The sequence below is a fragment of the Suricata suricatta genome, chromosome 16 (assembly GCF_006229205.1).
Source record: "Suricata suricatta isolate VVHF042 chromosome 16, meerkat_22Aug2017_6uvM2_HiC, whole genome shotgun sequence".
Classification (NCBI taxonomy): Eukaryota; Metazoa; Chordata; class Mammalia; order Carnivora; family Herpestidae; genus Suricata; species Suricata suricatta.
Window position 1 is genome coordinate 46395735 of NC_043715.1, and position 21942 is coordinate 46417676.

At 54.1% G+C, this 21942-nt stretch overlaps 1 protein-coding gene and 1 non-coding gene across 3 annotated transcripts in view; one reads left to right on the plus strand and one right to left on the minus strand.

Annotated features, from left to right (window-relative positions):
* The first annotated feature begins 423 nt into the window (after nt 1–423).
* AXL (AXL receptor tyrosine kinase) overlaps nt 424–21942 on the plus strand; it is a 26680-nt gene continuing 5161 nt past the window's right edge. The window contains exons 1-17 of one of the 2 annotated variants that reach the window (XM_029925746.1): nt 424–685; nt 1778–2000; nt 2382–2482; nt 3066–3242; nt 8302–8382; nt 8521–8636; nt 11276–11486; nt 11798–11937; nt 12351–12501; nt 12703–12729; nt 14548–14680; nt 14971–15062; nt 18093–18188; nt 18323–18400; nt 19768–19860; nt 20259–20380; nt 21006–21115. In XM_029925746.1, coding sequence (XP_029781606.1) covers nt 622–685; nt 1778–2000; nt 2382–2482; nt 3066–3242; nt 8302–8382; nt 8521–8636; nt 11276–11486; nt 11798–11937; nt 12351–12501; nt 12703–12729; nt 14548–14680; nt 14971–15062; nt 18093–18188; nt 18323–18400; nt 19768–19860; nt 20259–20380; nt 21006–21115 — 2015 coding nt within the window. In that variant the 5' untranslated portion in view covers nt 424–621. The remainder of the gene's footprint in view (nt 686–1777; nt 2001–2381; nt 2483–3065; nt 3243–8301; nt 8383–8520; nt 8637–11275; nt 11487–11797; nt 11938–12350; nt 12502–12702; nt 12730–14547; nt 14681–14970; nt 15063–18092; nt 18189–18322; nt 18401–19767; nt 19861–20258; nt 20381–21005; nt 21116–21942) is intronic. The other variant, XM_029925747.1, reaches the window with a different exon arrangement.
* LOC115281335 lies at nt 21593–21696 on the minus strand. The gene has a single exon (XR_003904248.1). It is a non-coding gene; the product is annotated as a small nucleolar RNA U13 (small nucleolar RNA).

Sequence of the window (21942 nt, forward strand, 5' to 3'; positions counted from 1 at the left end):
GGGGGGGGGGGGGGGGGGGGGGGGGGGGGGGGGGGGGGGGGGGGGGGGGGGGGGGGGGGGGGGGGGGGGGGGGGGGGGGGGGGGGGGGGGGGGGGGGGCATCACACAGGCTGAGAGGGGAGTGGACTTCTGGAGGAATGTTTACCAGACGCTGATGAGAGGGACATCGCCCAGAGCCAGGATAGCGAGCTCACCCTCTCTGCTTCGCTGGCCCAGGATTAGGGGTCCGTCCACTGGGGGGGCTCCTTCCCCTCCTTCCCCCTCCTCAGCCTCCCTCCGGGGGGCCCCTTTAAGACAGGGCTGGTCCTCTCCTCCCCGAGTTAACCCCTCCAAGCCCAGGTGGCCCCTGGGGCTCCGTCCTGTGGGCGGAGGCAGAGGGGGAGCCAGGGGCGGGGAAAGGGTTGCCTGAAGTCTGGGAGGGAGAGTAGGAGGCAGGGGAGCGGTGAAGGCAGGCGGCCACTGAGCAGAGCCGGCGGGCCCGCCGTGGCAGGCAGGCAGTGCCAAATCCGGGGAGCCCAGAGCTGGGGGGAGGGCTGGGGACAGCCCGGGCCTGCCCCCTCCCCCACGGGGTGCCCCGAAACTTCTGAGGAAAGTTTGGCATCCTTCGCTCGGTGCCCCGAGGATGGGCAGGGTCCTGCTGGCCTGGTGCTGGGCTCTGTGCTGCTGGGGGTGCGTGGTCCCCAAGGGTGAGTGATAGGGGCCTGTGGGGGAGGGCCAGCGTGGTCGGGCTGGGGCCAGAGGGAGCGGGGTGGGGGATGGATGGCAGGTGTTAGGGGGAATCTGGGCTGGCTGGAGAGTGTCTTTGGGACAACAGAGAAGGGAGACAGGGAGACACAGAGACTAACCGAGAAAGGCAGAGCGGGGGAGAGAAAGGGGCTTAGAGAGGAACAGGATAAGAAACAGAAACTGGGAGGGTCAGAGACAGAAAGAGATGGACACAGAGGGAGACAGACAGAGAAACTGGGGGTAGGAGTGGAGCGGGACTTAACTTGGGGGCCTTGGGGAGAGGGCCTCAGCTGGGGGCTGCCCCGGAAGGAATCTTCCAGAAAGGAGTACTAAGTCAAGCAATGGGATGAAGGGGCTCCAGGGCTTTGGAGGGGGACCCTCGTCACTGTCACCCCCCCACTTGTCCTTACCCCATCACTGTCTGCTCCATCTCTAGGGCAGGGGTCTCTGGCTCTGGCTTCAGCTCCACCGTCTCTGTCTTGGTCTCTGTCTTTATCTCTCCCTATTTTCTAAGTGTCTCTATAATGTCTCTCTCTCCGTTTGTTTCTCCGTCTGTTTCCTTCTGTGTCTCTCCCCCATCTTTCCTCATCCCTTCTTTTCTGTTGTCTCTCCAGTCTCCGTTCCCTGCTGTCTCTGACGCTTCATGCCTGACTGACTGGCTTCTCTCTGTCTCTCCTTCCCTGTTTCTCTCCCTCCCCTCTCCCTCGACACCTCTTTTTCTTCACCACTATCCACCAGCCCAATCCCTCACGTCTCTAGGGACCCTAAGGGAGGGCAGCGAGGGCAGGGGCTGGCCCTGTCTGGCAGTCCAGGGCGTGGGAGGTTCCCAGATCCCCGGCCTACTTCCCAGCAGACAGAGGATGGGGGCCCCTGCAGGAAGAATGGAGGCTGGACCCCAGTCTCCTGGGAAGGCTCCCATCCTCCCCCAAAGCCTCCACCCTCCACCCTCCACCCCCCTGCTGAGGTCACTTTACAACTATGTGGGCTTAAGGGCCTGGCAAGCTGGGAGGAAAGTAGGGGTTCCTGAGCTAACTTTCCCTGTCTCCCTGCAGGCGCACAGGCTGAGGCAAACCCCTTCGTGGAGGGTCCCAAGAACATCACCGGTGCCCGAGGCCATGTGGCGACCCTTAAGTGTGAGCTCAAAGTTCAGGAGGAGCCCCCCGATGTGCTCTGGCTTCGGGATGGACAGCCCATAGAGTTGGCAGACAGCACCCAGATGCACGTGCCCCTGGGCGAAGACCAGGGAGATGACTGGAAAGTGGTCAGCCAACTCAGGTGCCCAACCATCCCCCTCCAGGCCCCCGCCCCGACCAACCACCGCGCCTGCCTCCTGACCCCTGTCTCCCCCCCACCCCCGCCCCGCCACCCAGCCCCCAGATCTCCATCACCTGGTGGGTGAAAAATTATGGGCAGGAGCCCCACCTGAGCTGGCACCCCAGTGTGGCCACTCGCTAGCTATGTGGCTTCGAGCATGTGATGTAACCCTGGGTTTCACTTTCCTCTTCTGTAAAACGAGTTAATAATAGTACCCACTTCTTAGCCCTGGGGAGTATCCAGTCCAGACCTCCTCTTTCAATCTCTTTTCAATTCTGATGACCCCCTCCCAGTGTCCAGCTCTGACCCGGAACCTTTCTGTGTCTCCTCCTGCCCTGTTAGAATCGAATCCATGGAGCTCTCAGACGCGGGGTCGTACCAGTGTGTGGTGATCCTGGGAGGAAAGGCCTTCCTGTCCCAGCCTGGCTATATTGGGTTGGAGGGTGAGCCCTGGGCTCAGGGGTCATGGAAGGGCAGGAAACCTGAGTGATTAGAAGGTGCTGGGGAATTCAGGCCCCCCCGCCCGGGGACACACAGCCTAGGAATGTCAGAGATCTTTAGGGGTCAGGAAGCTGGGAAGTCTCTAAATTACTGGGGGCGGGCCTGGACCAGATTATATGTCTTGGGGTAGAAGACATCTTGGGGGCTGTGGCATGTCTTAGGGTCAGACATGGTTGGGGTAGGACATTCTGGGAATCATCTAAGGGACCAGAGGTGCAACTGAACCCTTTCCTCCACCCCCGGGGGGCTCACTTTCCTTGTTGGTAAAATGGGACAAGGAGCCAGACTTTTTGGAAAAGAGACAGAAGGGACTCAGGTGTTCTGGGGGTCAGACGCTGGTGGGGGAGTCAGATACTGGGATCATGTGTTCTGGAGGAAGAGGCCTAAGGAGTCACCGGAAGGAAGTACAGGTATCCCGAGGGGTCAGACACGGGGGTCAAAGAATCTGAAGGCTGCCAGGTCCTAGCAGTGAATCAGACACATAGGGGGCTCAGAGGGACCTCAGCATCCACCACCACCCCCTAGGCCTGCCTTACTTTGTGGAGGAGCCTGAAGACAGGGCCGTGGCCGCCAATACCAGCTTCAACCTGAGCTGTTGGGCCCAGGGCCCCCCTGACCCCGTGGACCTACTCTGGCTCCAGGATGCTGTCCCCTTGACTGCGGGCATGGGCCATGGCCCCCGGCACACACTGCGCATTGCAGGTAAGTCTGGGGACCCGACCAGCTCAGCACAGAGGGCCAGGCAGGATGGAAGTGGGGAGCAAGGGAGCCCTTCATGCCTCTTCATGTATGTCTGCCTGTCTCTCTGTCCTTCACTGTCTGGTTCTGTCTGTCCCTGCCCCCCCCCCGCCATGTTACTGAGTTTCTCTGCCTGTGCATCTCTATCCCTCTCTATCCCCATGTTTCTCTCTGTGTGCTCTCTCTGTCCCCTTCTGTCTCTCTGTTCTCCAGCTCTGTTTCTCTGTCTCTTTCTTCTTCTCTATCTGTGTGTGTGTCTGTCTTCCTGTCCTTCTGTCTCCAGTCACCCCAGCCTGTCTGAATAGAATTCTTTGTCCTGGGTTTCCTCTGAGCTGTTCCATGGCCCTGATGTGTGTGGGGGCCCAATGCCCCTTTGTCAGCCCTTGACCCCAAGCAGGGCACCGGAATCGACCATGTCCTCCTCTCCTCTGCCTCCCCCACCCTGCCCACCTCAGTAGCTGAAGAACTTCATGGTGGGAGGGGGGGAGGGACAGAGCTGAAAGCAGAGAGAGGAGGAGAAAGTAGAAGATGGAGAAGGACAGTTACAGAGAGAGGGAGAACAAGAGACACAGGAAGGGACAGACCACAGAGGTAACCCAAGATGGAGGGACTGGACAGGGAGGTCTGAGTGACAGTAGGAACTCTCCGAGCCTCAGACGGTGGTGACTCTGGACCACACAGATGGGGCAGGACCTAGCTTGGGATCACAGCGCGGTCAGAAGCAGAGCTAGGGCCTCTGGACACAGAGGCTTCCCCCTCACCAAGGAAGGAGAGATAGAGGAACGCAGAGGAGTGAGGATCAGTCAGAGGGAGGCGGCTGGACCCTGGGGGGCATCAGCTTCCGGCACCCTCCACCTGCTGCCTGCATCCTCTGGGTTGGGGTGGGGAGGAGACTCTGGAGGGTCTCCGGAGGTAGAGGGAAGTGTCCACATTCTCGACATTCCGGGGGCCCTGAGTGTACAAGGAAGAGGTGGTGAGCTTGCCAGCCCCTAGAAGGGTGACTCAGGCCCGTGGCTCTGGGGCCTGAGTCAGCCTGGCAGGACCCCGGAGATGGGGAGGGAGGGGGCTAGGTCCCCCACTCCATCCCAAGAAGGAGACATGGGTGCCCCCCCCGCCCCCGCAGACGTGAGAGGAAGATCTGTGTGTGTATCCATTTGTGTGGTAGAGCTGCAGGGGGAGGGTGTCTCTGTGTGTGTCTCAGGGTGTGTGTGAGGTCTGGGTGTGTATGTATCCATGTCCCTCTGGATTTGTGCCCCAGTGCATCTATCAGCATCAACCTCTTTATATGAGTGTGTGCTTTAGGGAGGGCCAGCTTTTTTTTTTTTATGCTTTTTAAATTTATTCCTGAGAGGGGGAGGGGCAGAGAGAACGGGGGACGGAAGATCTGAGGCAGGCACTCATGAACCGTGAGATCATGACCTGAGCCGAAGTCGACGCTTAACCAACTGAGCCAGCCACCCAGGCACCCCAGGGAGGGCCAGCTTCTATGGATGTTTCAGTGTGTGTGTGTGTGTGTGTGTGTGTGTGTGTGTGTGTGCATGCGTGCGTGCGTGTGTGTGCTTGTCACTAGGTATGCGTCTCTCAGCTGCGGTGTCTGCCCCCTGTATGTTTGAGTCTTTATAAGTCTCTCAGGAGCTGTGTGTGTGTGTGTGTGTGTGTGTGTGTGTGTGTAAGTGTATGAGTTACGCTTGTCACTAGGTATGCTTCTCTCAGCTGGGGTGCTGTGTTTGTGTGTTCATGGTGGAGTGTATATGTGTGTGTGGGGAGAGAGGGCAGAGTCAGGAAAGGCAGTGTCGCTATTTTGCATGCCTCCCTGTAGAGATGTGACCATGTCACTTCCAGGTGTGCCTCTATGGGTGTAAGTGTGTCTTGGTGTGGGCATGTTTCCTTGTGGACTCAGGATATATCAGTGGACAACTCAGTGTTTCTTCAGTGTTTCCACGGACTGTGGCTGTCCGTGTCAACGGGTTTTCTCTGTGGTGTCCATGTATACGTCACAAGGTGAGGGTGTTGGCATGGGACTGCCACATGGACTCCTACATCTTTGTGTGTATGCACATGTACATGTGTGAGAGGGAGAGAAAGATTCATAGCAGGCAGCAACAACACCCTTCTACTTCTGTCCTGTCTCCCCGCATATCAGCCTCAGCCCTGCTTTTCTCTTGGTAGATAAACTTGGGGTATATGTGTGTCTGAGCCACCTACATGCACGTGGCAGCTTGTGCGTCTGTGTCAGTCCTGTGTGTCTATGCAAGCGTGTGTTTTTGTATAGTCTGCATCCTGATAAATGTGTCTGAAGCAACCTGAGTGTCCAGCTGTGTTTGAAGGATTGGCTGTGTTTGTTTGCAAGCAAGTCAACATTAACCTTACTCATGTCCTGGTGTCTATGGGTCGGACCACTTCAAGGAAAGTTTGTTGCTTGGTGTGTGTATTTCAAGTCAGTTTCAGCCTGGCTGGATGTTGTGTTGTGTTGCTAGGTGTTTGTAGGGTCATGCATTTACATCTGTGAATGTATAAGTGTCTCTTTATGTATGTGCATCAATGTCAACCCCAGCGTATATGCTGGCAAGCCACTGAGTGTGTATTTGTGTCACGGTGAGTTTGCAACAGCATCAGCCCTCTGTGTAGCTTAGCGAGTGCCTGGTTTTCTGTTTTTGTGCCAGTAACGGCCCCTGTGTGTTAAGTATGATTCATTGTGTCTGCGTGGGGGAGGGGGGGTGCGCTGTAAGGAATTTTGTCCGTTTGTGTATGTCTGTCCCTTGATCTGACTCAGGGCGTGCCCCCTCTCCTTCCATCCCTCTGATTCCCTCGGAAAAAGCGCGGGGGTGGGGGGAGGAGGAGAGGAGCGGGAGCGGAGAGGGAGAGGGACAGAGCATCTGGAAAGCACATCTGGAATGGACCCGCTCCAGTCGAGGAAGTTCGGCCCGCTGGAGGAGAGGGGGTCCCAGGCCTCTCCATCCCTGCTCTCCTCCTCCTCAAGGTGCGCGCTGGCGGAGGAAGGGGGATCCTGGGCCACGAGCCCCCCACCCAACCGGGCCGCCGCCGGAAGTGCGGGAGCGGGAGGGGGGCGCCCTGGTGACTCACGCGGGGGCAGGAATGCTGCGGTCGGAATGGGACCAGGCTCCAGAACTCTTTCTTGCCCCAGGGCTCCTCCGGCGGGCAGCGCCAGCCCCCGCGCGGTGACCCTGGCGGGCCCCCACGTGCCAGGTGGCTGGACCGGACCCAGGCTCCCCGCCCCCTCCGGCAGCCGGCCCGGGGCTGTCCTGCCCCTCCCCCGCCTGCGGGGGCTGCGGCCCGGGCACCTGACCTTGGCTGGGAGCTGCTGGCTGGGAGCTGCTGCCTGGGCAGCGGCGCTGCGGAGCTTCGCTGCCCGCCCCCTTCCGGCCCCCGGCGGCCGACTTTCCCTCGTTCCACTCCCTGTGCTGACTGAGAAGAGAAAACTTCGTGTCTGCGAGTAGATGGTGGCGGTGGGAACGCCGGCACACGCTCGCAGAACAAACAGGAGACACACACACAGAGGTATTCAGTATCCACAGACACACACTGAACTGCGGTCACCGTGACAGACTCAAGACCTGGTCCTCTTGCATCCTGTCACCCAGACAGTGTGTGTGTATATTTCTCTGTGCGTGAGTCTGTGTATTTCTGTGTGTGTCTCTGTACTTGTGTCTTGGTGTGTGCATGCACGTGTGTGTGTCTGCCTGTGTTCCCACCTGCACCACTCTGGGAAGGGGGCCCGTCCGCCCCCAGACACCCAGAAAGTTACTCAAGACACATATGAACTCACTTAGGCAGAGAATTACACATGCTCACATTTCTACATACACACCCGGCAACACTCATTAGTACACAAAGGCATACACATAAATTCAGCGATTCATTCAACAAGCACTTATGGAGCACCTACTGGGTGCAAGGCCACCGTAGGCCCTGGAGCATACAACAGGGGACAAAACAGAAGCCCCTGCCCTCCTAGAGCTGACGTGTAGAGGAGTTGACAAGGCAAGACATACAGGTAATAGGTAAAGTATGTTGTAATGAGAAGAAGCCAAAGAGGAGAAGTAAAGCAGTGGAGAGGCTGGATAATGGACGTGAGCTCCCAGCTCAGCTCGGAACAAGATAGCTCAGATAGCCAGGAGTCGGAGTGACGGAGAAGGTGGGATCTAGGAACAAATGTGAAAGAGGGCGAGGAGGGAGCCACACCCACCTCTGCGGGAAGACCGATCCTAGCAGAGGGAACAGAAATGCAAAGTGGGAACATGCCTGATGTCCAGATACCTGTGTTCCAGAAACACCTGGAGGCCACGGAGGGCGGGAGGGGGAGGGCGCTGGGTAGGAGCTGAGCTCAAGGCTTGTAAATGAACAAACAATACCTTCATACACCTGCGACGGCCCTTTTCTTAAGTCTGTGTCCATTCGTTGTATTTGCCTCTACGCCTGCCTGTTTGACTCCGCGTCATCGTGCCCGCGTTTGTCCAAGTATGTGATGGTGTGCGTGTGTGTCTGTGTGAATGTGTAGAGCTGTGTGCGTGTGGGTGTGTCTAGGTATGAGTATGTGGCCTTTTGTGTGGGGGCGTACTATGTGTTGGTGTATGTGCCTGGGGTCTCCGTGTGTGTCTGTGATGAACTGTGTCTCAGTGTGTCTAAGTGTACACGTGGGAGTATGTGTGCTTGAGTGTGTGTGTTTTTGCATGTCTGTATGTGTACCTCTAAGTATGTGTTTCTGTGTGTGTGTGTGTATGTATGTCTCTGTGTGTGTGCGCCCGTGTGTGTCTGCGTGTATGTGTGTCTGTGTGGTGGGGCATTAGGACTGAGGCCACCAACCTGTCCTTGTCCTTGCATCTGAGGACAGAGGCCTGTGTTCCCAACTTATCGCCCTTCCCCTCTCTCTCCTGTGCAGCAGGTGCCCAAATGGACAGGACTGACCCTGTCAGGTGGGGCACGGTAGGAGGTGGCCTGGCATGACCTGGGCACCCCTGCCTGTCCTCTCTGACACTGGGCCCCTCCTTCTGTGACTCCCCAGGCTTGAACAAGACGTCTTCTTTCTCCTGTGAAGCCCATAATGCCAAGGGCGTCACCACATCCCGCACAGCCACCATCATAGGTGACAGGAAAGGGAGATGGGGAGCTGGGTGTCAGAGGGTATGGGGTCTGGGCCCAGGGTCAGAGCTGGGATAGAGGGGGTGGGGAGCTTTGGGCCGAGGCCCCCCCAGGGTGAGTCCCTCCCCTCATCTCTCCACAGTGCTCCCCCAGAGGCCCAATAACCTCCACCTGGTTTCCCGCCAGCCCACAGAGCTGGAGGTGGCTTGGACCCCGGGCCTGAGCGGTGTCTACCCCCTCACACACTGCACCGTGCAGGTGAGACCTCAGCCCTCCCTCCGCCGTGTGTAAGCCCACATCCTCTCCCTGGGAAACCAGCCCGTCCCGGCCATTTGTGTGTTGACAGGCAGTAGAGCCTTGGGTTAAGCCAGATGTCTGGGATTCAAATCCTGACTCCTCAAATCCTGGGAGTGTGGACGGGTGACTAAATCTCACTGGACCTCAGTTCTCTCATCTGTAAAATGGGCAGAGAGGCTTGTAAGAATTCAGTGCGTGAACACAAGTAGCAAACTACCCACAGTATCTGGAACACAGGAAACGCACAATGGACCATCAGCTGTTTTAACTTGTTTTTTGATATTAGTATTATTGACTCCAGCCAGACAGGGAATCCTGAGACAGGTGGCCCAGAGCCATCTCTGCCACCGCCGGGTGCCCACAGCCCTGTGCTTTTCCCGTCCCGGCCCTGATCACTCCTGGCTGTCACTGTCTAGGGGGTGAGTGTGTCTCCCCACTGGACAGTGAGCTCTGGGAGGGGCCGGTCCAGCTGTCTCACTCACCGCAGGATCCTCACAATTGCCCAGCGCGGGGCCAGACCTAGATTAGGGAACGCCTTCTGGAACTTGAAATGCTCTAGGTCCAGTCCTTCTGCCCCAAAGTTGCTCCTAATCTACGGTAAGAAAAATAAACCAATGCAGATCTCTGAATATGAGCCCGGATCTGGCCTGAAGTCTTCTGAGATTTGGAAGTCAGAGTAAGGGTAGGATGGTGCCTGCCATGGCAGATGACGGTAATTAATAATGACCAGCTTGTATGGAGTGTCAACTCTGTGCTGGGCCTTGTTTTATGGCTTTGCTCACATCCCCTTGTGTGTTTATGGATCAGGGTCTATGGATACACCCGTTTTCCAGATGAACAAACTAAGGCCTGCCCAAGATCAGAGCCAGGAAGTGGCAGAGGTGGGATTCGAGCCCTCGTCTCCCCAAGCCCAAACAGTCCTCCTCACCTCCTAAGAGACCAGTCAGAGCCAGCACACGATTAACTAAGAGCTGTCTCTCTTGTAATTATGGGTCCTGGACATAAGTCCCTTTGCTTGTCATTTTAACCCTAGAAATGTAATCTGTTAATCTTCCCGTTTTCAAGGTAAGGAACTGAGACCCAGAGAGGAGAAGTGATCTGCCCTTCCCATTGGCTAAAAGGGATAAAACTGATTTAATCCCCAAGGCCAGGGCCCATTTGGGAGACCTCAAATGTCAGGGCAGGCATCAGCTGTACCCCCCGACCCACATGTGTCCTGTGTCGAAGGAAAGCGGAAGTGTGTCCTCTTCCCTCTCCAGGGCTCACTTCCTGCTGCGCCTGGCGTGGGGCTGGAGGGTTCGAATGGGAGGGTCACAGGGAAAAGAGAAGTGTGAGTGGGCATGGGGGAGGCTGATTGTCTGGACCCATGTCCCTGTTGTCCCCTTTGTCCCAGCAAGGGTTCCCCTTCCCATCTGTCACTGCAGGTCAGAGAGCAGGCATGGGACAGCTCCCCCCATTCCTGCTCACTACCATCTGCCCAGGCCTCGTGGTGGTCTCCTCTCCCCCACAGGGGTCTGTGTGACCTTGGGCAAGCCGCTGAACCTCTCTGGACCTCCAGTGTCCTCATCTATAATATGGGAATGAAAAAAGGAATTGACCTCAGAGGGTGGTGGTAAAAAGCCATTGAGTTCATCCAGGATTGCACTTGCCAGGGTGCCCGATACAGTGTTGGCACTCAAGATGTGTTCACTGTTGATATGATGGGCGGCCCTGCTGATGTGCCGCATGACATCAAACCTCGCACCCTGCCAGGGAGGGACTCTTGGCTGCCCATTTTCCTGAGATAGGAATGGAGACTCAGAGAAGTAAAGACACTCACTCTAGGTCACACAGCAAGGGATATCCAAGCCAGGACTTGGACCCAAAGAATCTTGAGTTCACATCCAAAGGCAGTAAACACCTTCCCAACATACGGTGTAGAGGCGTGGTTGCATCTCCTGCTCCCTCAGCCCCCGAGATATCCACTCTTCTGACTTCTATTGTAGGACCTTGCTTTTGCCCGGGGTTGAATGTCATTGTCATTTTGTTGATGCTCTGTACAGCTTGTCCTATGTTCAGCCTGTAGGCAGCCCTGTAAGGTATTTGGTCCTCTAAGCCCCCCATTTTCCAGATGAGGAAACTGAGGCTGAGAGAGGAAAGGTCTTGCCAGAGGTGGCTTTTGCAAGTGATGCCAGAGCCACATCGTACAACCGTGTGGTCTCCTCGCTTTGCAAATGCAGGCACCCATGTTACACCAGCGTGGAGCTGACACACATGCACACGTCCTTGCAACGTTGTGTGATCACACCAGGACCACTGCTGTCGACTGGGCTGACCACTTTGTTGTTGTTGTTTTTTAATTTTTTTAATGCTCATTTGTTTTTGGGAGAGAGAGACAGAGCATGAGCAAGGAAGGGAGGGGCAGAGAGAGAGGGAGACACAGAATTCGAAGCACGCTCCAGTCTCCGAGCTGCACAGAGCCTGATGCAGGGCTCGAACTCACATCATCAGATCATGACCTGAGCTGAAGTCAGATGCTTAACCAACTGAGCCACCCAGGTGCCCCCCACTTTGTTTAATTGCGTGGCCATCCTGTCCTCACGCCCCTTCCCTCTCCCCAGGCTGTGCTGTCAGACGATGGGGTGGGCGTCTGGCTGGGGGAACCAGACCCCCGCAAAGAACCTATCGTCTTGGAAGCATCCGTTCCCCCTCACCAACTTCAGCTGGGCGGCCTCCAGCCTCACGCTGCTTATCACATCCGGGTGGCCTGTACCAGTAGCCAGGGCCCCTCACCCTGGACCCACTGGCTTCCTGTGGAGACACCGGAGGGAGGTAAGAAGGAGCTGGTGTGGGGCAGATGTCACTCGCTGCCCTGCTGGACCTGGCTCACATCGATGCCACCGCCAGCATCTCCTGTCACCCATTCACCCCATGTGGCCTTAGTCTTTCCTGTCCAGCCCCTGACTCCTCAGCACGGCCCACTGGCATCTCTCCCAGACTTCTTCCCTGCTCTTCCGCTCATGGGAGGCCTCCTGCACGAGTTGCCCACGTGCATGCCCTTTGCACCCTGCCCCGCTTCCTGGGAACAGGGGAAGGGGGCAGGAAGAGGTGGGGTGCCAGCTTCCCCCTTCCCTGTCCTCCAGTACCCCTGGGCCCCCCTGAGAACGTTAGTGCTATGCGGAATGGGAGCCAAGCCCTCGTGCGTTGGCAGGAGCCAAGGGCGCCCCTGCAGGGCACCCTGTTAGGGTACCGGCTGGCCTATCGAGGCGAGGACACTCCAGAGGTGGGTGCTGCTGGCTGGGCTGGGCTGGAATGGCTGGGGGGAGGGAGGGGGGAGGAGATGACAGGGTGGACATGGACAGTTGTGCAGGTTGGGTGGTATGGGATTACACTACACCTAAGCGAGCACATTCTGGAAAGGTTAAAGGGGTCCAGGGGAATGTTAGGGAATAGCTATTCACTTGAGCACAGGTGGTGGATGAAGGAAGGCCCAGTCCTGGTGGGGGTGATGTTTGAGTGGCGTGGGGATGGAGAATGGAGGTGGGGATGGGGTGAGAGATGAAGGGTAGGAGGAGGTGGGGGTGAAGGGATAGGGGTGAGGAGGCTTTGAGAAAGACGGGGGCTTGAGGCCAAGGGTGAAGTCTTAAGAGTTAGGGGCCTGGGGCTCTGCCTTGACGCTCCATCTGGATGTCCTAGGTGCTAATGGACATAGGGCTAAAGAGAGAGGTGACTCTGGAGCTGCAGGGGGATGGGACTGTGCGCAACCTGACGGTGTATGTGGCAGCCTACACCGCTGCTGGGGATGGACCCTGGAGCCTCCCTGTGTTCCTGGAGCCCCAGAGCCCAGGTAACTCTATGCTCAGCCCCCTTCAACTGATTCACAAGGACCCTGTCTTGCCCACATCCCCCTGACTTGCTTCCTGTACCTTTCAGGGTTGCCCCAATCTAGGCTCTTTTCCTACCCTGGAAGTTTACTGAGAGCCTTGCCCATGTCACATCAGTCTTGCCTTCTCTGATCATGTCCTCCCTCTGTCCTTTCTCCTCACAGGACAAGGACAACCAATTCACCTGCTGGGTAAGGGCTTTCAGACCCTCTCTCCTCCTTCCTTTCCCTTAGCTCCCAGTGAGGACCCCATCACCACACACGGTGGTGTGACATGCCTTCCGTGCTTCTCAAACTCCGCACTCTAATCCTCTCCTTCTTGGGTTTGTGTGGTCCTTGATGGGGTTGCTTGGAATGGTCTCACACATTGGAGGTACTCAATGAATGGCAGATGGGTGGATGGATAGATGGGTGGGTGGATGGATGGTTGGATGGACGGTGGATGGATGGATGGATGGATAGATGGTGGATGGATGGATGGTGGATGGTGGATGGATGGACGGTGGATGAATGGACGGTGGATGGTGGATGGATGGATGGATGGACGGTGGATAGATGGATGGTGGATGGAGGATGGATGGATGATGGATGATGGATGGTGGATGGATGGATGGTGGATGGTGGATGGATGGATGGTGGATGGTGGATGGATGGATGGATGGTGGATGGTGGATGGTGGATGGATGGATGATGGATGGTGGATGGTGGATGGATGGATGATGGATGAAGGATGGATGGATGATGGATGGTGGATGGATGGATGGTGGATGATGGATGGTGGATGGATGGATGGTGGATGGATGGATGGATGGATGGATGGATGGATGGATAGTGGATGGATGGATGATGGATGATGGATGGTGGGTGGATGGATGGTGGATGGTGGATGGTGGATGGATGGATGGATGGATGGATGGATGGTGGATGATGGATGGTGGATGGATGGACAGTGGATGGATAGATGGGCAGATAGATCAGTCACCCCCCTCAAATCCATCCCTCTCAAATATTTCTTCAGGAATTCTCAAAAACTCCTGCTGCACCCATTGTGCCTTCCTAGCATTATGACAGTTCACCTCTTGTAACTCGGCTCACTATCCTTAAATATTCCTCCCATGCCTTCCTGCTTTTCTTTCCAAACCCTTTCCAGGGCCTCCTTTCCTTCCAGCCTCCTTTCCCAGTCATTGCATTACACCCCTTTGTTCCTCACACATGCTGCTCAAGCCCAATCACACCCACACTTCACATTCATAAACTCTGCACACTTTTACACACTCACCATACATCTCACATTGCAAACACCGGGAAACTTTGGGTCCACACTCTCCCACGGTCTTCAACTCTCCTTACGTGTTACATTGACACTCCTTACCCCTTACATTACTCCCTCACCCCTGCCAATCCTAATCCGTTCCCACTCTATGCACACACCCACACCAAATTCCTGCCACATTTAACACGCACCCATCTGCGTCCCATACACGTCTACTCCCACCATTCTGCACACCGTTTCCATTCATCCCATGTTCCCCATCTGCCCTTCCCACACTCCTTTTGCACCAAAGTTATATCCTTACAAATCACTGTTCACTAATTGTGTCCAAAACTCGACTACTCCTCACTCATATACCCAAAACTCCTCCCACACACGCCTGACACTGTATAAACATGCATTCCCTTTGCACATGCATTTCACATCCATCCCTTACTTTATGGAAACTCCTCCATCATCAGGGCTTACTCTTCGAGACTACTCCTTGGCCACCTATACACGAGGCCCACACTGTTGCACAGGCCTCCCCATACCCCTCCTACGCTACATGCATTCTCTCCCTTGCTCACCTGTTTTTCACACCCAAGTCCAGTCTCCCTGGATAAGGGAACACACCTCCCTTCCACATGCCTCATCAGATATTTCCTCATCTGCCTCCCTCCAACATCACCCCTTTGGGTCCCAGGGAGCAGGATCCAGAGCCTCAGCCATGACCCATGTCCCATCCCCCCTGACAGTGAGTGAACCCCCAGCCCCTGCCTTCTCATGGCCCTGGTGGTACGTCCTGTTGGGAGCAGTCGTGGCCGCCGGCTGTGTCTTCATCTTGGCCCTGTTCCTCATCCACCGACGGAAGAAGGAGACCCGCTATGGGTGAGTTGGAACCACATGAGCAGGAAGGCTACTGTGGATTGGAATGGAGAGGCTGGAGTCAGGGAGACCACACGGAGGCTGGTGCAGGCTGAGAGATTACCAAGAAACGGAATGAGGACAAGGGTGGACGACAGAAAGTAGCAATCCAAGACAAGCCCAGAAAACGCAGGGGAAGAGGGCAGGCAGGGCTTGGGGTTAGGGCGGTGTTCACTTTCACTGCTGTTGGAAGGAGTGGGTTCCACTCATTTCTGCCCTGCCTTCACCTCCTGCTCGTTTCCCCCCCCGCCCAGAGAGGTGTTTGAACCAACACTGGAGAGGGGTGAGCTGGTGGTCAGGTACCGTGTTCGCAAGTCCTACAGTCGCCGGACCACTGAAGCCACATGTAAGTGAACCCCGTGCCTCCCTGCCCTGGTGTGGGGATGGCGAATGTAGAGACCAGGGCCTGCTGGGCTTTTGTCGATGGATAGACCAACTGTTTCTGAAGGTCTTGGAATGCTGGGTTGTTAGAACCACAGACCTTAAGAACAACAGAACTGTGAAACCACACAGAGCCTTAGAATAATACAGTCTGAGACACAATAAATCGTAGGAAGACCAAATCTCAGAGCCACAGGGCCCTAGGACAATGTAATGATGGTGGTGATAATAGAGATGACGAAGATGGCGAGGGCGAGGATGAGGATGACGGATGATCATGAAGCCAGTGATGACAGCCAGCCCTAGCACATCCTATGTGGTGGCGCTGTTCTAAGTGCTCTGTACATGTCACTTAATTTAATCCTCATGACAACCCAATGAGGTAGGTACGCCCCCCCATCCCCCATTCACAGACGAGGAATCTGTGGCATAGAGTAGTTAACTAACTTCCTGAAGGCCATGTAGCCTGGAAGTTGGACAGCTGGGCTTGGGACCCAGGTAGATTTGCTCTAAGGTCCATCTGTCTTGACTGCCTCTTTGAATTATAGAATGTTAGAGGGTAGGGTTGATCTTGTCCGAAACAATCATAGGCTCAATACTTGGGATGCCTGGGTAGCTCAGTCAGTTAAGCATCCAGTTTCGGCTCAACTAATGACCTCATGATTAGTGGGTTTGAGTCCCACCTCAGGCTCTGTGCTGATAGCTCAGAGCCAAGAGTCTACTTCAGATTCTGTGTCTCCCTCTCTCTCTGCCTCTGCCTCAATCACGTTCTGTCTCTCGCTCTCTTAAAAAAAAAATTAGAAAACATGTTTTAATACTGGGGTGCCTGAGTGGTTTAGTTGGTTAGGCATCCAACTTTGGCTCGGGTCGTGATCTCACGGTTTGTGGGTTTGAGCCCTGTGTCGGGCTCTGTGCTGCTAGAGCCTGGAGCTTGCTTCTGATTCTGTGTCTCCCTCTCTCTCTGCCTTTCCACGCTGTTCTCTCTCTCTCTCTCTCTCTCTCTCTCTCTCTCTCAAAAGTAAATAAACATTAAACAAAAAATTTAAAATTTTTTAATACTATAGACCTTCAAGATTAAAAAAAATTTTTTTAAGTATTTATTTTTTGAGAGAGAGAGAGCACACATGCACAAATGGAGGAGCAGAGGATCCAAAACAGGGCTCTTCGCTGACAGCACAGAACCTGATTTGGGGCTCGAACTCACAAACAGTGAGGTCATGACCTGAGTTGAAGTCAGATGCTTAACTGACTGAGCCACCCAGGTGTCCCCAGACCCCTATGATTTTGAAAATCATAGGCTCTTAGAACTCTAGACTCTCTATTAAACTATGGAGTTTTGAAGGGTCCCAGCTAATGGGGGGGCCTCAGAGGCCACCTTGTTAAATCCCTCCATCTTTCCAGTTGGGGAAACTTAAATCCAGAAAGAAAAGGGACAGAATTATGTCCCTTCCTAGCACACAGTGAGAAGGCCTCAGGGAGATATCGGAAGGGGCTGGGAAAGACATTTATTTAAGAGGAGAAAGAATAGGAAGCAAGGAGATCAGAGTGCCGTAACAAAGTGACCTGCAGTGTAGTTCTCAAAGTGTGATCTGGGTCCCTGGGGGGCTCCCCGAGACCTCTGCAGGGGCTCCATGAGGTCAAAACAATTTTAATAGTAATTCCAAGATGTTATTTGCCCTTTTACACTCCCATTCTCTCACGTGTGTTCTGTGGAGTTTTCCAGAAGCTCTCCAATGTGTGTTGATGTCATCACTCTGTTGGTTGATGAATGTGTGCTTATTTATTCTTGTTTTAAAACTCTATCCATTTTGGGCGCCTGGGTGGCTCAGTCGGTTAGGCCTCGGACTCTTGGTTTCAGCTCAGGTCGTGATCTCACGGTTCATGGGTTCGAGTCCTACATCAGGCTCTGCACTGACAGTGCGGAGCCTGCTTGAGATTCTCCCTCTCCCTCTCTCTCTCTGGCCTCCCCTGCTCTCACTGTCTCCGTCTCTCTCAAAATAAATAAACTTAAAAAAATAAAAACCTACCCATTTTGATTTTGCATACAGTGTTGGTATATATAATCCCCCTAAACGAAAGCTTTCTCCAGTCAGTAATATTAAGAAAGTGAAGGGGTCCTGAGGCCAATAAGTTTGAGGACTGTTGCCATATAGCAGTGAAAATAAATTTCGGCTATGGACAATCACGTTACAACTGTCTCATAGATGCTGTGTTGACTGAAAGAAGCCAGACACAAAAGAGAACATATTATATGATTCCATGTTTATAATAATCTCCCCAAACAGAGGGAGCCTATCTATGTGGTAAGAGAAGTCAGGAAGGTGGCCACGCTTGAGGGCAGGTCACATGGTCTATTCTTAACCTGGGTGCTAATTATACTGTTGTGTTTGGTTTGTGGAAATCCATTGAGCTACTCACTTATGATTTGTGCAGATTCAACTTCAATAAAAAGTTAAGAAATATTTTTGGCAACTGGCATGGTAAGACACTGACCAGTCAGGGTGCCCAATGGTGCAAAATCATGTGCCGGGCTCTAACTCTTTTGCTGCTGGTTTGGGAGAAGATTCAGAGATCTAGAGGAGGAACTATGGTAAGGTGCGTGCTCAGGGCAGTATACTGATTTTTTTTTAAGTTTTAACTTTATTTATTTTTGAGAGACAGAGTGTGCCAGAGAGAGAGGGAGAGTGCAAGCAGGGGAAGGACAGAAAGAGAGGGAGACAAGAGATGGAGAATCCGAAGGAGGCTCAGAGCTGTCCATGCAGAGCACAACTCGGGGCTCAAACCCACAAACTGAGATCATGACCTGAGCTGAAATCAGGAGTCAGATGCTTAACCAACTGAGCCACCCAGGTGCCCCAGGGCAGTAGCTGGTTTTGAATAAATGCAAAAGTATTTCAGTATTTTAGCAATGGGTCTGACCCTATTGACATCTAAATGTCGAATGTCGGCCCTGTTCCATGGCTCTGTCCACCCCACCCCACCCCGCCCCATGCAGTAAACAGCCTGGGCATCAATGAAGAGCTGAAGGAGAAGCTTCGGGATGTGATGGTGGACCGGCATAAGGTGGCCCTGGGGAAGACCCTGGGAGAAGGTGAGCTCTCCACCCAGGGCACACACATATTCCCTTGAACCATGAAGTCCTTCACGCCCACCCCTACCCAGTCACAGGAAATGCTGTTTCCACAAGTGCTTCTGAGGTTAATGTCTCCCTCGGGTCCCCCACAGGAGAATTCGGAGCTGTGATGGAGGGCCAGCTCAACCAGGATGACTCCATCCTCAAGGTGGCTGTGAAGACAATGAAGAGTGAGTCTGTGCATGCATGTGTGCACATATGGGACGCCCAGCTCCTAACCCTAGACCCTTCCCCTGTACCCTAAGGAGGCAGAAGCACGGAAAAGTTAATAGTAAATTAGCCCCACCACAGAATCTCATGGTTTCCAGACAGGAAATGGAGTCCATGCCAGGTACTTCAACAGAAGGAATGTGATATGACGAGGTTCACTACAGAGGCACAGGAATAACTGGGAGCAGTGAGGGAACCTGGAAATTAGCAGCAGCAGTACCTTATTTCCTCCAGAAGGCCTGAAGGCAGAGGGAGGACGTGGTGTTAACAGAGCCCATGGCCAGGAACGCTTGGTGGGATTGGGGATCATGGAGTTGGCGGCTACCTATGGGAGCTTAGAACACACAGTCACCATCAAAGCAAGACTGGAAGCAGTAAGAGATGGGTGAAATACCCTGACTTCTCCCCGTCTTCCCACCCACTTGCTAGTCTCCTATCAGTACTTCCCTTTGACAAACTTCCAACAGGAAGTCAGTATGAAAGGGAGCCTGGGAAATGTAGTTTTCAGAGACCAGCTCCCTGTGATACATAACAGTAGGAGAAGGTCTGGAATGAGACCTACCTGCCTTCATTTGCCAGCTGTATGATCTCAAGCAAGTGGCTCTCTGTCTCTGAGCTGCCATTCTTCATCCGGGGGGGGAAAAAAAGATAAAAATGTCCCTGCCTCCTCAAGTGAACCAAAGCACTTAATTCTGGGGATGATATATAGTATGTGTCATTAATGTGGACTGTGACTACATTAGTTACATCATCAGAGAGGGTGAGAGCCAGTCCAGGGTCACACAGCACGGGGAGTCCATGCCCAAGTCCTTTCCATACAGGGAAGAGGCATTAGGGTCAGGCTGCGGCTGGTGGTGAGGCTGAATCACTAAAGGCTTGGATTACGGAGTCACTGGTCTCTCGCTCGTTCATTCACTATTGAGCACTTCTTATGTACCAAGTTCTATTCTCCACCTGGGTTTGAATCCCAGCTACGTGACTGGGCAAGTCACTTTGCCACTGTGAGCCAGTGTCCGGAGTAATCATATGGATCCCCAGGGAAGCAGCCCAGCATGGTGTTTGCCCGTGGGCCTCAGAGCCAGACCACCTGGTCTTCAGTGCTGCTTTTTGCACTGCAAGCTGTGTGTGCAGATTCCTTAACCATTGTGTGCCTTGGTTTCCCCATCGTTAAATGAGTTAATACATGTAAAGTGCCCAGTGCAGCACCAGGTACTTAGCAATCATGTTTGATGATGAAGAAGATGATGATGATGATGGAGGAGAGGAGGAGAGAAAGGGTCCTCTCTCCCCTCCCTCCCTCCTTACCCACCTTCCTGTCCCCTCCAAGTTGCCATCTGCACAAGATCGGAGCTGGAGGACTTCCTGAGCGAAGCCGTCTGCATGAAGGAATTCGACCACCCCAATGTCATGAGGCTCATTGGTGAGAGAGAGGCAGATTTAGGGGGTCCGCAGGCTCCCCGGAGGCCACCCCAGAAGGAAACCCCTCCCTCTGGCACTGGGAAGATCAAACCTCCAGGCTCCCTGCTCCCCTCCCACCCCTCAGAGTCAGCAAGCTCCCCCCTCCTTTCCCTCAGCTTGGAATGTGAGCTCTGACCTTTCCCAGAAATAGCTGAGGTCCCCAGGAGGGCCCTGGAAACTTCCCTGGGAACAGTGCTGGAAAAGGCTTCTCTGAAGCTCCGTCCTTGCCACTGCTGTCCCCCGCCCCAACAATCTGAAAGCCAGATTTGAGGGGAAGGGAGAGACAGAGCTGTGAGAGGGGATGGCTTCCCCTCCTCCCCAACTGGAATGACAGGGCTGCCTGGGCGGTGGGGGGCTCAGGTGTCTGTTTCCAGGGTTCTGAAAGAGAGGGCTTCCCGGCACCTGTGGTCATCTTACCTTTCATGAAACATGGAGACCTGCACAGTTTCCTCCTCTATTCCCGGCTCGGGGACCAGCCAGTGGTGAGAGGCATTTACGTGTCTTGTCCACATGTATTAACAGAGCACCTGTGAGGTACCCAGGGCGGCTCAGACACTGGGAAAACCATGGTAACCCAGAGCTTGCTCTCATGGAGCTGTCTGGCAGGGGTGGACCAGGCAATAAGTTAGTTAACCAATAAGCAAGATAATGTAAGTGCTCGGAAGGAAATACAGTCAGATGAAGCATAGAAAAGCCAAGCAGTTCGTTTGAGTGGACAGAGAAGGTCTTAGTAAGGAGGTGGCCTTGAAGGAGGAGCCAGCTGGCGAGAGGCAGGGAGATCTTGGGGGGAAGCAATCCTGACAGAGGGAACAGTATAGGCAAAGGCTCAGAGGTGGAAGCAAGCACAGCTTGTCTGAAAACCAGAAAGGAGGTTCCTGGCCAGAGCTTACGTCCTATGTTCAGGGCTAGGACAGTAGATCAACTCAGAGAGGAAGGCAGAAGGGGATTGTATAGGGCCTTGTTGGAAAGAGGTGGGATTTAGTTTTCGGAGCCATGGGAAACCACTGTAGGGCCGAGTGAGGCACACCTGGGAAGGGAAGGAAGGAGGGAGGAAGGATGGATCTCGGGGACTCTGCTGACCTCTACTCCCTCCTGCGCTGCCTCCAGTTCCTGCCCACTCAGATGCTGGTGAAGTTCATGGCAGACATTGCCAGTGGCATGGAGTATCTGAGTACCAAGAGGTTCATACACCGAGACCTGGCTGCCAGAAACTGCATGTGAGTGTTGAGCTTTCCAAAGACCACCCCCCTCCTCTTTCAAGGAGCTCCATCCTGGAAGAGGGGTCTAGACACACCTACCTCTCAAGCAAGCCAGAACTCAGGACTGGGATGGAAAGGTCAGCAAGGGAGTTGGAGAAGCATTTCTGGAGGAGGTGGGCCTAGAACTGAGATCCTGGAGGGGCATTTGGATGTGGAGACAGGCAAGGCAAGAGGATGGGCTCAGTGGGCAGCACAGATGACTGTGGTGACATCTCTGTCCCCCTCCATGCTGAGCATCTTGCCTGGGCTGCCTTTGCGGAAGGGCCGCATTGTGTAACAGTGGGGGGGGGGGGTACAAGCCAAAAAACAGCCCAGAACTAAGCTAAAGTGAGGGCAGTGTGTGTGTATATAAACACAGGCTTAGAATATTGGTTTCATTACAATGTTGGACCCAGAAATTGGAGCTAGAGAATCGGAATCTTTTTTTTTTTTTCACATCAGATGGGTCATGTGTCGGCATCATAACAAGGTTTAAGGGTGGCACATGTCACACAACGGCGTGAACACCCAAGCATCACGCTTATGAACTACAAAAGGATCCGGAATCTTGTGTAAGATGTATAAATATTCGCAGCACTCAGGAGTATTCCAAAAGAACATTTCTTTTTTATTTTGAAAAAATCCAACCCACAGAAAAGTTGGAAGAATTGTACGTTGGACCCCCACATACCCTCCTTATTGAGATTCTTCTCTCTTCTCTATCTTTCTTTCCTCAACCATTTTTAAAAGTGAGTTGCCAGATGGTGACATCAGACCCCTACATCTTTTGTAGGTATCTCCTAAGA